A 12,283-nucleotide genomic window follows, 5' to 3' on the forward strand; every position below is an offset into this window, starting at 1 on the left:
CCTGAGGCCAGCTCTGGCCTCCTGCCAGGGTGCAAGCAGACCTGCTAGATGAAAGCAGCTACTAGAGCTTCAGTGTTCTCCCCTGAGTGATTTGGAGGTACACTCATCCTGGCTTGGAATTAGCCTGGTTCTGTTCTAGAGGAGAACACATATCTGTGGGTTGAGCTGACCTGCCATTAGGGGAGTGCCTGGGACACCTGGGTCTGGGCTGTGGCCAAAATGCAGGCCTCCAGTGGCTCTGAATCCATGCCCACACTCCATGGGGAGAGGAAATGGTTTAAGAGAGGGCAAGTGTTTTGCCTGAGGACACATAGCCAGGTCTGTGGGCTTCCTGCATGTGGCTGTGCCCACTGCAGTGGTCTTAGAGGTCCTAGCCTCTCTAGACTACCCTTGTGTGTACATGGTGCTCTTTTGAACTGTCTGAGAAATTCCTCCTGAGGGTACTCCATTTAGGGAAACTGAGACTCAGGGGAAGTAACTCTGTGGTCACACAGAGACCAGGCTGGACACCAAGCCCTGGGTGGCTGGCCAGCAGCCTGCCCCTCGCTTCTGCCATGGCTAGTTTCAATGATAACTTATTTACCTGGTGAGGTCAAGGTTTGGGGGCTGTGTGGACTTCAGGAAGGAGGATAGGAGGAATAGGCCTGTGGTCTAGGTTACCAGATAAAAGATTAACAGGCAAGACTCATTCTCACCCCCGCTGGCCAGGCTGGCTGGGGGAGGCTGGGGCCGGAGAGTGAGATGGGGCATTGAGCTTGCCAGGGTGGCCCTGATGGACAGATCTGCCCACTTCACTGTCCAATGAGCCCATACGAGTTGTTTTTTGATTTGTCTCTTGTTTGCATCAAATCTATTCCCTTTTTTTCTATTTCCTCTCATTTGAGATTTATTTGCAGATAGTAAAGAAAAAAGAGGGAGAGGGGTGTCATAAAGAGTACTGAGGAAAAATATACCCAAGGTTGTGGGGTGTGTCGGTCCAGCCCAGGAATGGCTGAGGGAAATGGAGCATCCAGTGTCCTGCAGTGTGGGCTGCAGGTGGGTGGGCCAGGCTCTGCTGAGGCTGGAGGAAGAAGAGCTTGCCAGAAAAGGGGTGTCCTGGAGCTGCTGGATGTCTGTAAGGGTTTTCAGAAAGGGAGGGAGGAGGAGGGATTTACTTCTCAGGCACCAAGTGTAGGCAGGGGCTGTTGGGGGCCAGCAGAGATATATGGAAGTCCAGGGGGCTCTAGGCTGTGGGGCGGGGCAGGGGGTGGGGAATAGCAAAGGGTGTCCAGGGAGCCAGGGTGGATGTGACTAAAGCCCCCTTAGGCTTCTGACACTAAGCCACCTCCTTGCCTATCCTGGGGTGGATCACGAGTCCTGTGGAAAGGTCTCATGGGGGCATTACCAGGGTACACCTGATACCTTGGACAGGTCTGTGGGCCAGAGTTTCCTCATCTGGAAAATGGACTCAGCCCAAAGGAGTTCTTGCTAGCATTCCAGGCCCAGGGAGAGAATGCAGGAGACCCCATCAGGGCCTAGGGGGGCAGGTGTAGCTCTCCTGGCTGCCATGGACTAGGGGGTAGGAATGTGGCCTTAATGAGAGCGTTCTTGAGCTCCTAGCACTGCTCTAAGGTCTCCATGGGGCGGGGCCACTTCTTCCATGACCCTGGGGGGCCAGGGCCAGGCCAGGAGGTAGTGGAGCAGGGTCGGACCCAGTACAGAGTGGGACTGGGGGCCAGGGGTCATTCTGAGCAGTCCCACTATAAGAGGGGGCTGACCTCTGCCTCCCAGGTAGGGAAGGTTCTAAGTAACAACGCATTATGGTCTTTTGCAAGGGCTCCTCCCTCTCTCCACCCTTCCGTACAAGAGTCATTTCCTCAGACCTTCTGCTTTCCTTTATGAGGAAAGACCTGTTCAAACAACACCCTTCTACCAGGAGCAGGGGCTCCCTGCCTTTGATGAAAGTGCAGAGGAGGGGAGATGAGACTACAGAGGAAACCTCCCTGCACTTCTCCGTATCCAGCTTCACAGTGGCATAGTCCTGGGGTAGCCTTTCATTGGATTTGTGCCCCAAATTCTTTGTGCCTTCACTGCATCACCGTCTCACCTTTATAAGGTACCAAGATGCAGGACAGGCTCAAGGCATCTTGGGAAGGGGTTAATTCTGTCCTTTGAGACACATGACCCCCATGGGTGGTGAAACTGCCTGCAGTGCCATCTGGACGGCAAGGCAGTGGAACCAGCAATGGAACCAGCGCAGCATAGGATGTTGCTGTTGACAGCTAGTCCTTTCCCCACTGTTTTGCATGCTCTAGGTGCTCTTACAGTGGTGGTTTCCTCACTGGGGCTGGGGCTATAGGTCATCTTGACCAGCTCCTGTCCCACCCTGCCACTACAGTATTTACAGGTGGGCCACTGCACCCAGAGTGGTGCAGTGACCAGGACACCCCAGCAGGCATGTGTAGCTGCAGGACTGGCCTGCTGCCTGGCTTCCTGGAGTCTCTGCTCCTGTCTGTGACTTAGGTAGAAGGGTGGGTGGCATAGGCTCAGCAGAGGTTGGAGGGGGCTGGGCCCTCAAGGGAAGCAAGAAGGCCCCACCTGGGATCTGGTGGGCACCAGCTTACCAAGTGGTAGGTGGCATGCAGCAGTGACACTCAGGGCTTTCTTCCCATGTTTTTGTAACCACGCCCCATAGCTCTGTTGTACCCTTAACATGTCACTAGGCCTCACATCTCTTGCCCAGTCTTTGTTCATCCCTCAAGGCTTCTTACTTTTTTGGTAAAGTGCTAGTTGTATCTTTAAAGGAACATGAATTCGTCTCTTCTTTCTTTCATTCACCAGGTGCTGGTATGGGTCCTGGGCAGACAGCTATAAGTGTCTCTAGAGCTCTCAACCTTGCTGATCCTCTCCCCTACAGGGTCTCCCCTCCCCAAGGGTTACGTGGGATTGGGGAGAAAGAAATAAGGTGCTTAGCCACAGAAAAAGAGAAGTCACAGCTCTAAATTGAGGACTCGGAAGTGATGGCTGCCTAGCAATCCTGGGGAAGGGGCCACGTGACCAGCCTGTGGCTGCCCTGCTATGTTTACCCGGTTTCAAAACCCCTTGTTCACCTCCAGCACACGTCCAGGTCGACAGATCCTGGAAAAGAAAGGAGATTCTTCCTGGACTAGTGCTAATCATAGCTCTCATCTATTGTCTTCCATCTATTCATTCATGCATGCAAACATGCATTTATTCACTTCTGCTTTGGTGCCTATGGAGACAGAGCATGCTGGTTAATTAAAAGTCCAGACTCTGGACTCAGAGTTGGCATCCCACTGCACCACTGACCCAAGGCCAGCCAGGGTAAGCGTGGGATTCTGGGAAATGGCCAGATGCAGGCACAGCGTGGGTGCTGCATCCTCTCACCCTGCCTCCCTGGCTTCAGCCCCCTGCTATAGGGGAAGACAGCCTCTCAGGCCTACCTTGCCCTCCACCCCAGAGGTATGTACCTTCTCCCTGAACCCTCACCAACCTGGTGGGCTATTTGTCTTTTTAATCTTCACCAAGCTGAGGCCAAACAGTATTTTAGGTTTCAAATTTGCATTTCTTTGATTGACATAAATATTTCCCCTGAATTTTTCTAAGCTTTATGAAGGTATAATTCACATATCATATGATTCACCCATTTAAATTATATATGTACAACTCAATGGCTTTTAGTATATTCATGGATATGGGCAACTATCACCACTATCACTTTTAGGACATTTTTATCGCCCCAGAAAGAAGCCCCACACCCCCTCAGCATGGTTACTTCCCATTCCACCTCCCCACAGCAACTACTGATCTACTTTCTGATTCTGTGGATTTGCCTTTTCTGGAATGCTGCAGACAGAAGCCCAAACCCCCCCAGCCACAGGACACACCGGAATGTGCACCTTCCACAACAGCTATGGCCCAGCAGTTTCACCCCACCACCTTCCCATTTGTGATCCTCGGCATGTCATTCAGCCTTGTTGTCCTTTAGTTTCCTCATCTGTAAGGTGGAGATGGCTACCTTCCTCATAGGGCTTTAACAGTAAAGCACCCATTAGGCATTCAGTGCTTATACTTATCTAGAAGTCCGCACCCCCAGTGCACAAACCAAAAGGGCCCCACAGCCTTATCCCCTGTCCCACATTTCAGCCTAGTGAGGTCCCCCTGGGTTCTCAGTGAAGCAGAGATAAAGGGTGGACTAACTGCAGCTTGGCCACACACAGCCAAAGGTTGACTCTCCCTGTTATGACCTACAGTGAGGGGCTTGGGCAGCCTCAGCCTATGGGGCAGCAGAATGCGTGGCCGAAGCTGAAGCCTGGCTCTGCCGCTGCCCCGTTAACACCTTCACCCTGAGTTGGGCAGGGCCGCACAGCCAGACCAGAGGAGGCTTCGCCTCCCTGAGCCTTGGGGCTGGTTGTGTGCCAACACGTGAAACACTGGCACAGGATGTGTGAATGCATGTGTGTGGCCACTCTAGAATGACACTGCTTTCGGCAGTCTTGGGTGTGCTCTGTCCCCATACCTGTGCAAAATGGGGTATTGTGCATTCCATAATAGAGCCCCCCCATGGCTGCTTCCAGGTGGACCTGGATTTTGGGTACACTCCAGCCCACTACAAATGTCCTGGGTCTATATTTTGAAAGCAGGTTTGCTGATGAGTTGGTTGAGGATTGAGAAAGAGTCCAGGTACATTCTGAGATTTGGGGCTGAAGCAAGTAAAGGATGGAGACAACCATCAAAGTTAAAATGGAGGAGTCCACAGGACAAGCAGGTTGGAAGCACAGGAGCTTGGCTGGGTTGTGGAGGATCGGGGTGGGGTGGGTGGGCAGGACATCTGTGCCTGCTGTGCAGGGGGCAGTCCTGGCTGGAGCATCACAAGGAGGACAGGTAAAGAGTTGTCTCTGGTTGGTGTGGAATAATGAGGTCCCCAGCCTGGGGGAGCCAGCCTCAGTTTTCCTTCTCCTACCATTGCTTCAGCCTTGGCTGCAGTCTGTGCAGAGGATGTTGGGCATAGGTGGCCCATGTGGCGCCCCTGGTCAGTGTATCTGCCAGTATGGGCCAGACAACCAGCACACCCAGTCAATGCTCAAAATCAGAACATTTCAGAAAAGCAGAAGGAAGAGCCTCTTGCACTTGGGCTGGGGAGACATGCTGGGGAACATCCATAGCAGCTTCATTCCAGATTCTCCAACATGGGAAACCACTCATATGCTCATCAGCAGGGAACAAGAGCAAACATGCAGCACAGTGCCTCCCGCGTTGTGCCAAACAGGTGAAACCAGACAGAAAGGGCACATGGCGTGTGTGCACATGTGTCTCTGTGTGTTACTGGGTATGCAAGTTAGCCTGTAGCTGCCTTGCCTTGTTCTGAATTTCTGCCCTACAACCTATGAGCTGTGCAACATCAGGATGTGACTTAATTGCTTTGTGCCTCAGTTTGCTCACCTGTCAAGTGGGGAGAATGATGGTTCTCTCTCAGAAGTTGCTATGCAGATCAGTGAGTTAATGTACATAAAGCATGTGGAACAGTGACAAGTCAAGTCAGTTCCATATAAGCGTCATTGTTATTATTTTATAAAAATGCTCATGATTGCCACTTCTGGAGTGTCTCTCTGTGTCCTTATATAAGGACCTTGTTGTAACATGTTAGGCCGGCCTTGCTGACATTCGTCATCAGGATGTACCTCGATTTACTATACTGATCTCTACACACGGAATAGAGCTCACTATTCCATGTGCTCTGAGGCAAACATCCTGGTGTAGAAATCCTGGCGGCAGATTAATGATTATTTCCTTTGGCTAAATCCTCCGGTGTCTATACAACAGAAGGCTCTTTTACATTTTACCAAGCTCTGTCCAGAAGGTTTGCATCTGCTCTTACCAGCAAAGTGCCAGAGGAGTTGCTCCCAGGCTCTTGCTAACTTTGCAAGTGGTTTTTGTTTTGTTTTGTTTTTGTTTTTGTTTTTACTTTTCGGCAAGTTAAGAAGTGAAAGATTAGCACTCATCAGAATTAGAATTTCTTCAGTTACTGTGAGGGCGAGTTTTTTTTTTTTCATGCTTGTTGGTCATTTGTATCTCTTTTGTGAAATGCTTGCTCATACATCAGTCCATTTTTTTATTTGAATGTTCAGTTTTATTGATGCGTGAGATCCCTTCATAAATTAAGGGTGGTGAAACTTTGTCCTGTATTCTCGAAATATCTCTTCCTAATATTTGCATTCATGTTTATCTTTTTTTTTCAATTATTAGGGAGTAATAAAAGTTTTTGCTTTTTACTCTTCATGCAATTACATCTGTCAATTTCTCTCTTCCTCCCTTTTTCCCCGCTATGATTCTGCCTTCGGAGCTATGCTTGGATAATCATTGTGTATTTAATGCTTTTATTGTCTTCCTATGCATGTTTTTATTTTTCAAGCTTCGCATATGCATTTGATTTTTTATTTTTTTCCATAACTATAAAATCAATTTATTATTGATTTGTAGGTTTGAGTTACATTTCTTTCTTTTTAAAGAACCCCATGCTCAGAATTCTTTTATTTATTTTTTACATTAATTTGTCTCTCTTTTAAAAAAAAAATTTCTTCCATTCCCCCACCCCCGTCTCCTTTGGCCACCATCAGCTTGTTCTCTGTGTCTATGGGTCTGTTTTTGTTTTGTTTTGTTTATTTGTTTTGTTTTTTAGATTCCACTTATAAGTGAAATCATATATTTATTTTTCTTTGTCTGACTTATTTCACTTAGCATAATACCCTCTAGGTCCATCGACATTGTTACAAATGGCAAGATTTCATTCTTTTTTATTGCCAAGTATTCCAGCATGTTTCTTTTTTCAACACTGTGCTCTTCAGAACATTGAAAGTTCACTTAATGTAGAGATCAGCTCTGCATTTGTCCCTAGGCCACTGGCTCTGTGGTTGCCACTCTTGGTGGTGTGGGTGACTGGGTGACCTTTCCACATATCACATGGTCATTGGGGCAGTGGTGCCCATTCCAGATGGGGGCTCCTGCCCAGCCCCTACCCTCCAGGGTGGGGTTCTCATGCTGCCTCTCCTCTCTCTCTCCCTAGGCACATGTATCCAAGTGCAGCCGCCCTCCAGGGGTACCCTCCAAGTCCTACGTGGTGATGGCACTTCTGTGGGGACTGTCATTGTGTTCCACTGCCCTACAGGCCACCAGATGGTGGGATCCGGCCTCCTCACCTGTGCCTGGAAGGGGAGTGTTGCTGAATGGTCATCAGGGACCCCTGTGTGCAAGTGTGAGGCCTGATCCCCACTGAGCTGTCCCCAGATCATTTGCTGCCCTGGGTGGGAGGGGGCCTGATCTTGTTACTTGGACAGCATGAGTGTCCACAGAGAAGGTGCCAAGTCATGGTTGGACCTCTGTGTAGGGTCTTGCTTCTGGCGCTGGTAGCCCCTGGGGGGCTCACATCCACAGTGTGAACTCAAGTCCTAGCAGCTGCTGTGATCCTAGATCTGCCACTGACTTGGCCTGTCATCTCTAAGAGGTTACTTATGCTGTCTGAGCTAACACTTACCTATTCTACATTCATTCATTCATTCATTCATTCATTCTTTTATGTATGCATGTGGCAAACCTTAATAGCATATTCCACATGCCTAGAATTCTAGAATTGGGGATACCAAGAGCCAGGATGCACCTGGCCTTGTGGCCCCAGTCGAAAGGTAAAGATGATTTTCTGGTTGTATTTGTTGTACAGGGTATTGATGAATAATACCCAGTACAGCATTTTTCAAAGTGAGACCATGTGTATTGTGTAATGTGTATTGTGCAATCAAAAGGGCTCAGTAGTCAAAATAGTTTGGAAAAAGTCAGGTGAGTAGGCTGCAGGACTTCTCAGAGCCTTTAAAATGCTCATGTTTTGGGTGAATCTCTGAGGAGTATATCTATTAGGATTAGATTCCAAGAGACACAAAATCCAAGATAACGGGAGTTAACCAAAATAACAGGGGCTATGGGAGCTTTCTCTTACCTATAACCCTCAGAATGGGCAGTCTTAGGCGTATATGGTACCCCATGGTAGGACCCAGGCCCCTTCCATGTTGTGACTCTATTGGTCATTAACTTAATTGTGTGATCCAGGATAGCAGCAACTGTGTTCCAGGTAGTTGTTAAAGGATTAGGGGTAGGGCAAGGAAGGCTCTTAGAACTTGTCCCTCACTGGCCAGAATATGGTCATATGACCACATGCAGCTACAAAGGAGGCTGAGAGATGTAGTCTGCAGTCTGGATGGCCACTGTCCTGCTAGGGCATGGGACTGGGGACTAGGCGATGTGAGCAGTGTCCACTATAGTGGAGAGTACATGGTATAGGTCAAATTAGGATTCCGGGCCTTGTTTTCCCAAAACATCCTTTAGAATCTAATAGAACTAGTTTTGGGCACATAACTGAGGTCAAATAGCTGAGCTCAAACAGCTGATATGCGGTGAAGGCCCCTGAAGTGTTTTGCCAGCTTGGGACATTGCAAAGACAGATTGAGGGCTGTCTGCTGCCATCTAGCCTCAGGGACCCAGGCTGCAATGGGTGAGAGCCAGAGGGGCTTTACTGAACTTCCTGTCAGAGCTTCTCACAATGTGCCACCATGAACTCCTACACACTCTCCAAAACCCTGCTCAAACACCGCTTTCTTGGGAGGCGTCTTTCCTGATAGCCCCACCCCTACAACAATTTGCACAAACCTTTAGCTTAGCTGCCAGTACCTCCCTGCCTCTCCTATAGAACAGGGCTCACTGAGGGTGGGCAGGGCATCTGCTTCTGGGTCTGGGTGAGCCATGCCTGGGAGCTGGTCTTGTCTTCCTCACAGCCATGATGCCCCATGAGACCTTCGGCTTTAAGGTGGCTGTAATCGCCTCCATCGTCAGCTGTGCTATCATCCTGCTCATGTCCATGGCCTTCCTCACCTGCTGCCTCTTGAAGTGCATGAAGAGGAGTGAGCGGCGGCACTTTGACAGGTACAGTGGCCCGAGTGTCCTCCCGGGAGGCGGTCCTGTGTCCCTGAGCCCTGACCTCCCCCTGGAGCCAGGAGTACCAGCACCCAGGGCTACTCAGGGCTTCCTGAGGGTGTTCAAGAGGGTGGAGAGAAGGATCACCCTACCAAGAGCTACCACTCTGGTCGCAGACAGGGTGCGTCAGGGTCACCCCACTGCAGCCAAGGCTCGGCATCCTGGTCGTGGAGCATCTTGGCTGTGGAAGGCATGCAGGCTGTGGGTCCATGGGGGTGTGTCATCCTGCAGGCTTTGCCTGTGTGGTGTGCGCTCTGCAGTGTTGGGCATGCAGGGCTGATGGGTTAACTACAGCCTGCAGGCAGAGTCTGGCCCACCACTGGCTGCTTCTTCACTGTAATTTGTCCTTTTGAGAGGTATTTTTTAAAAATGTGGTAAAATATTTACAACATAAAAGTTACCATTTTAACCATCTTTAAGGGTACAATTCATAGGCATTAGTTCCATTCACAGTGTTTTGCTGCCATCATCATGATCCATCTCTTTCTAGAACTTTCCACTGCCTGTCTTTGTAAGTATAATGTTCTGGCATTTACAGATCATCTGTGACCACTTCTGTCCTCCGGAGGCAGAGCCAAGGAGTGGCAACAGGGACTGTATGCCCCTAAAATACTCACTGTCGGCCTTACAGAGGCTTGCAGGTGGTGGTCTGGATACACACAAACTTGAACATCCTCCTGCATCTTTCCCCAGGACGGCCCAGCTGTGGTTCCAGCTGAGAGGTGAAGACTTGGAGACAGTGCAGGCTGCCTACCTGAGCCTCAAGGGCCTGAATAACAACTCCAGTGGTGGTGGCGAGTCCAGGAGCCAGCCTGGCCAGTCACACGACAACCACAGCTTCATCACGTAGGCATGGGCCTGGGGAACGGTGGGCCAAGGGGTGAGGGTGGGACCCCTGGCTTGGTTAGGACTAGGCCAAGGAACCAGGACCCCAGGGGTGTTGGCTGCCCCTGCATGCTGCTCAGACTCACCTGGGCCTCAAATCCTGGCCCAAAGACGGGCTGGTGGTCCTGCTAGCCCTTGGTCCTGACCCTGCATCCTAGTGCCCAGAGCCACCACCCACCCACCCCATGGCTTTATCTTGAGAATTCAGACCTGTGGAGAAGGTGAAGCTTCTGGATGCTAGTATTCCAGAACTTCACTAGGACCCAGCAGCCTCCATGGTATGCACGTGGCCTCTTTCTGTCCTCCCATCTTTCTCTCTACTTCTGTCCCGCTTTTGACGTGCACACGTGCACACACACACAGACATTCTCTTATGCACTCTTTTCTGATTCAAGGACTCTAACCCTGGCTGAATATGGACTAAAGATACAATGTCTCCCAATTTTGTCACCAGCTTTTAGCTCGTGCCCTCTGACCCAGGATTATGCGTGTTACTGGCTGCCAGGTCTATGGGCTCCTTAAATGAGGATAGGCTTTTTGCCTTTGGTGGCCAGTGGTCCCTTACAGAGACCATGTTCCAGACTGTCCGGTGTTGGGACTCGGGCTGCATTTCTGTCACAGGTGCTGTGGTGATGCTGGTGCAGATCACTGACGCAGGTCAGGCTGTGCCCCCTCCAGGCATGTGAACAAGGTTCTTTGGCCAGGGCAGTCCACATCAGGTGATGAAGGGCTCTGCAAGAGGTCACTCTGCTGCCTCCAACCTCACCCTAGCCCCAGCATCCAGGGATGATCCTACTGAAATCAGTTTTCTCCCTGGGGATAACAAAATAGTGATTTTAATTCTGTTGTAATTCTGTCATTTTTTTCCTATGAGGAGTGAGGATGAGTTCTGTTTTTTCTTCTTTTTCTTTTCATTTTGTTTTATTGTTTTCATATCACTGTGAACTCATGAGTATTCTTTTCTACAGCTTTATTTTGGGGAAAATTTCACAAATACACAGAAGCAGAGAGAATAGTGTAATGGGTCTCCTGTCCCTGCCTGCCGTCCTCAGTGACTGCCGTCCCCTGAGTCTTCTGGATGAAATTTCCTATGGGCTCTAACCCTTCTCTAGTGGGAGCCCTACCATGCAGGCTGCAGCCTGCTCATGCCCCTTGTGTTCTGAGCACCTCCTTTCTCCCTCAGGATGTACCAGCCTATCTAGTGCTTTCTCTTCCCAGACCCCAATGAGGCCACCTCTCCAAAGAGCTGGGTAGAGGACAGCTCTCAGAAACAGGGCCTGCATCGCAGAAGTAGAAGGCCTATCCCTGCAGAAAACTTCTCAGGGAGCCAAGTGCTTGCCCCAGCTGTATGATGACCACTTCTGCCTCTGTTTCCTCACTTGTACAATGAGGATCTCACAGTGCCCACTAACACCGCCCCCAATCCCTTGTTGAGGTGACTGTTGTAGCATAAGGGCTCAATGAGTACCAGCTGCTGTTGTTAATTCTACTCTTGTCCCTCCTGCACAAATGAGGAAACTGAGAAACAGGAGGTGGTGACTTGTTTGGGTTTGACATGAGCCTATCTAGTCCCATGTCTGCATGCAACATGCTGGGCCTGGCGTGCGGGGGGAATTGGTCCCTGTCTCCCTCCATTGAGCTTCAGACATTAGGCTTGCAGGGATATGGCAGAAATGCTGCTTCACACCCTTCCCACATGATGTGACAGGTCATTGAGCTACCCTGGTGGTCCAGGGGCCCCAGAGCTTTGCTCCAAAAACTCAAGTGTTTGTGAGAACCTCCCTGACTACACTCCTATTTGGGTAAATATTGGTGCTTAGAGCTGGTTTTCTTTTTTGAGATGACATTTTGAGGTGATCCTAGGAACTGACTGTTTAGGCCAAATAGTATGAATATTTTTATTACCAAATTTTTTCTTCAGGGAGCCAGCACAAGTTAATGGAACCATTTTTATAGCTGCACATCACTGAGTGTTAAAGCTGTGTTTCCACTTGATGACTGAGCAGTTGTCACGCAGGTAGTTTTCATCAGCATTTCATCGCGTTTCTTTGATTAACCGTGAGGAAGAACGTTTTCTCCATCCCTTGGCTTACCAGTTGCATTGCTAGTTTTAGTCATTTCTGTTTGGTGAATCACCTGCTGACGTTTTTCTTATAAATACTAGGAGCTCTGTGTACTGTGAAGAAGCCTTATTCATCACTTGGCTGCAAGTACTTTTCTTTTTGTATTAGTTATGTTGGGGTGGTCCTGCTCATGTCTCTCCTTTTTATGCAGATTTCTTGGCAGGTTTCCCCTGCCCTGTGATACCCTCCTCCCCATTGTAGGCCTGTAAAAGATTGTCCCATGTCTCAGTTGGGAAGAGCACCAGTGGAATGAGGGA

At 49.6% G+C, this 12,283-nt stretch overlaps 1 protein-coding gene across 2 annotated transcripts in view; it reads left to right on the top strand.

The window, feature by feature from the left end:
- SUSD3 (sushi domain containing 3) overlaps nt 1-12,283 on the top strand; it is a 17,725-nt gene that overhangs the window by 2,357 nt on the left and 3,085 nt on the right. Inside the window, exons 2-4 of one of the 2 annotated variants that reach the window (XM_006922808.3) lie at nt 7,064-7,252; nt 8,820-8,967; nt 9,712-9,864. In XM_006922808.3, the coding sequence (XP_006922870.2) occupies nt 7,064-7,252; nt 8,820-8,967; nt 9,712-9,864 (490 nt within the window). The remainder of the gene's footprint in view (nt 1-7,063; nt 7,253-8,819; nt 8,968-9,711; nt 9,865-12,283) is intronic. The other variant, XM_015597803.2, reaches the window with a different exon arrangement.

Source organism: Pteropus alecto, unplaced genomic scaffold (genome assembly GCF_000325575.1).
Source record: "Pteropus alecto unplaced genomic scaffold, ASM32557v1 scaffold129, whole genome shotgun sequence".
NCBI lineage: Eukaryota > Metazoa > Chordata > Mammalia > Chiroptera > Pteropodidae > Pteropus > Pteropus alecto.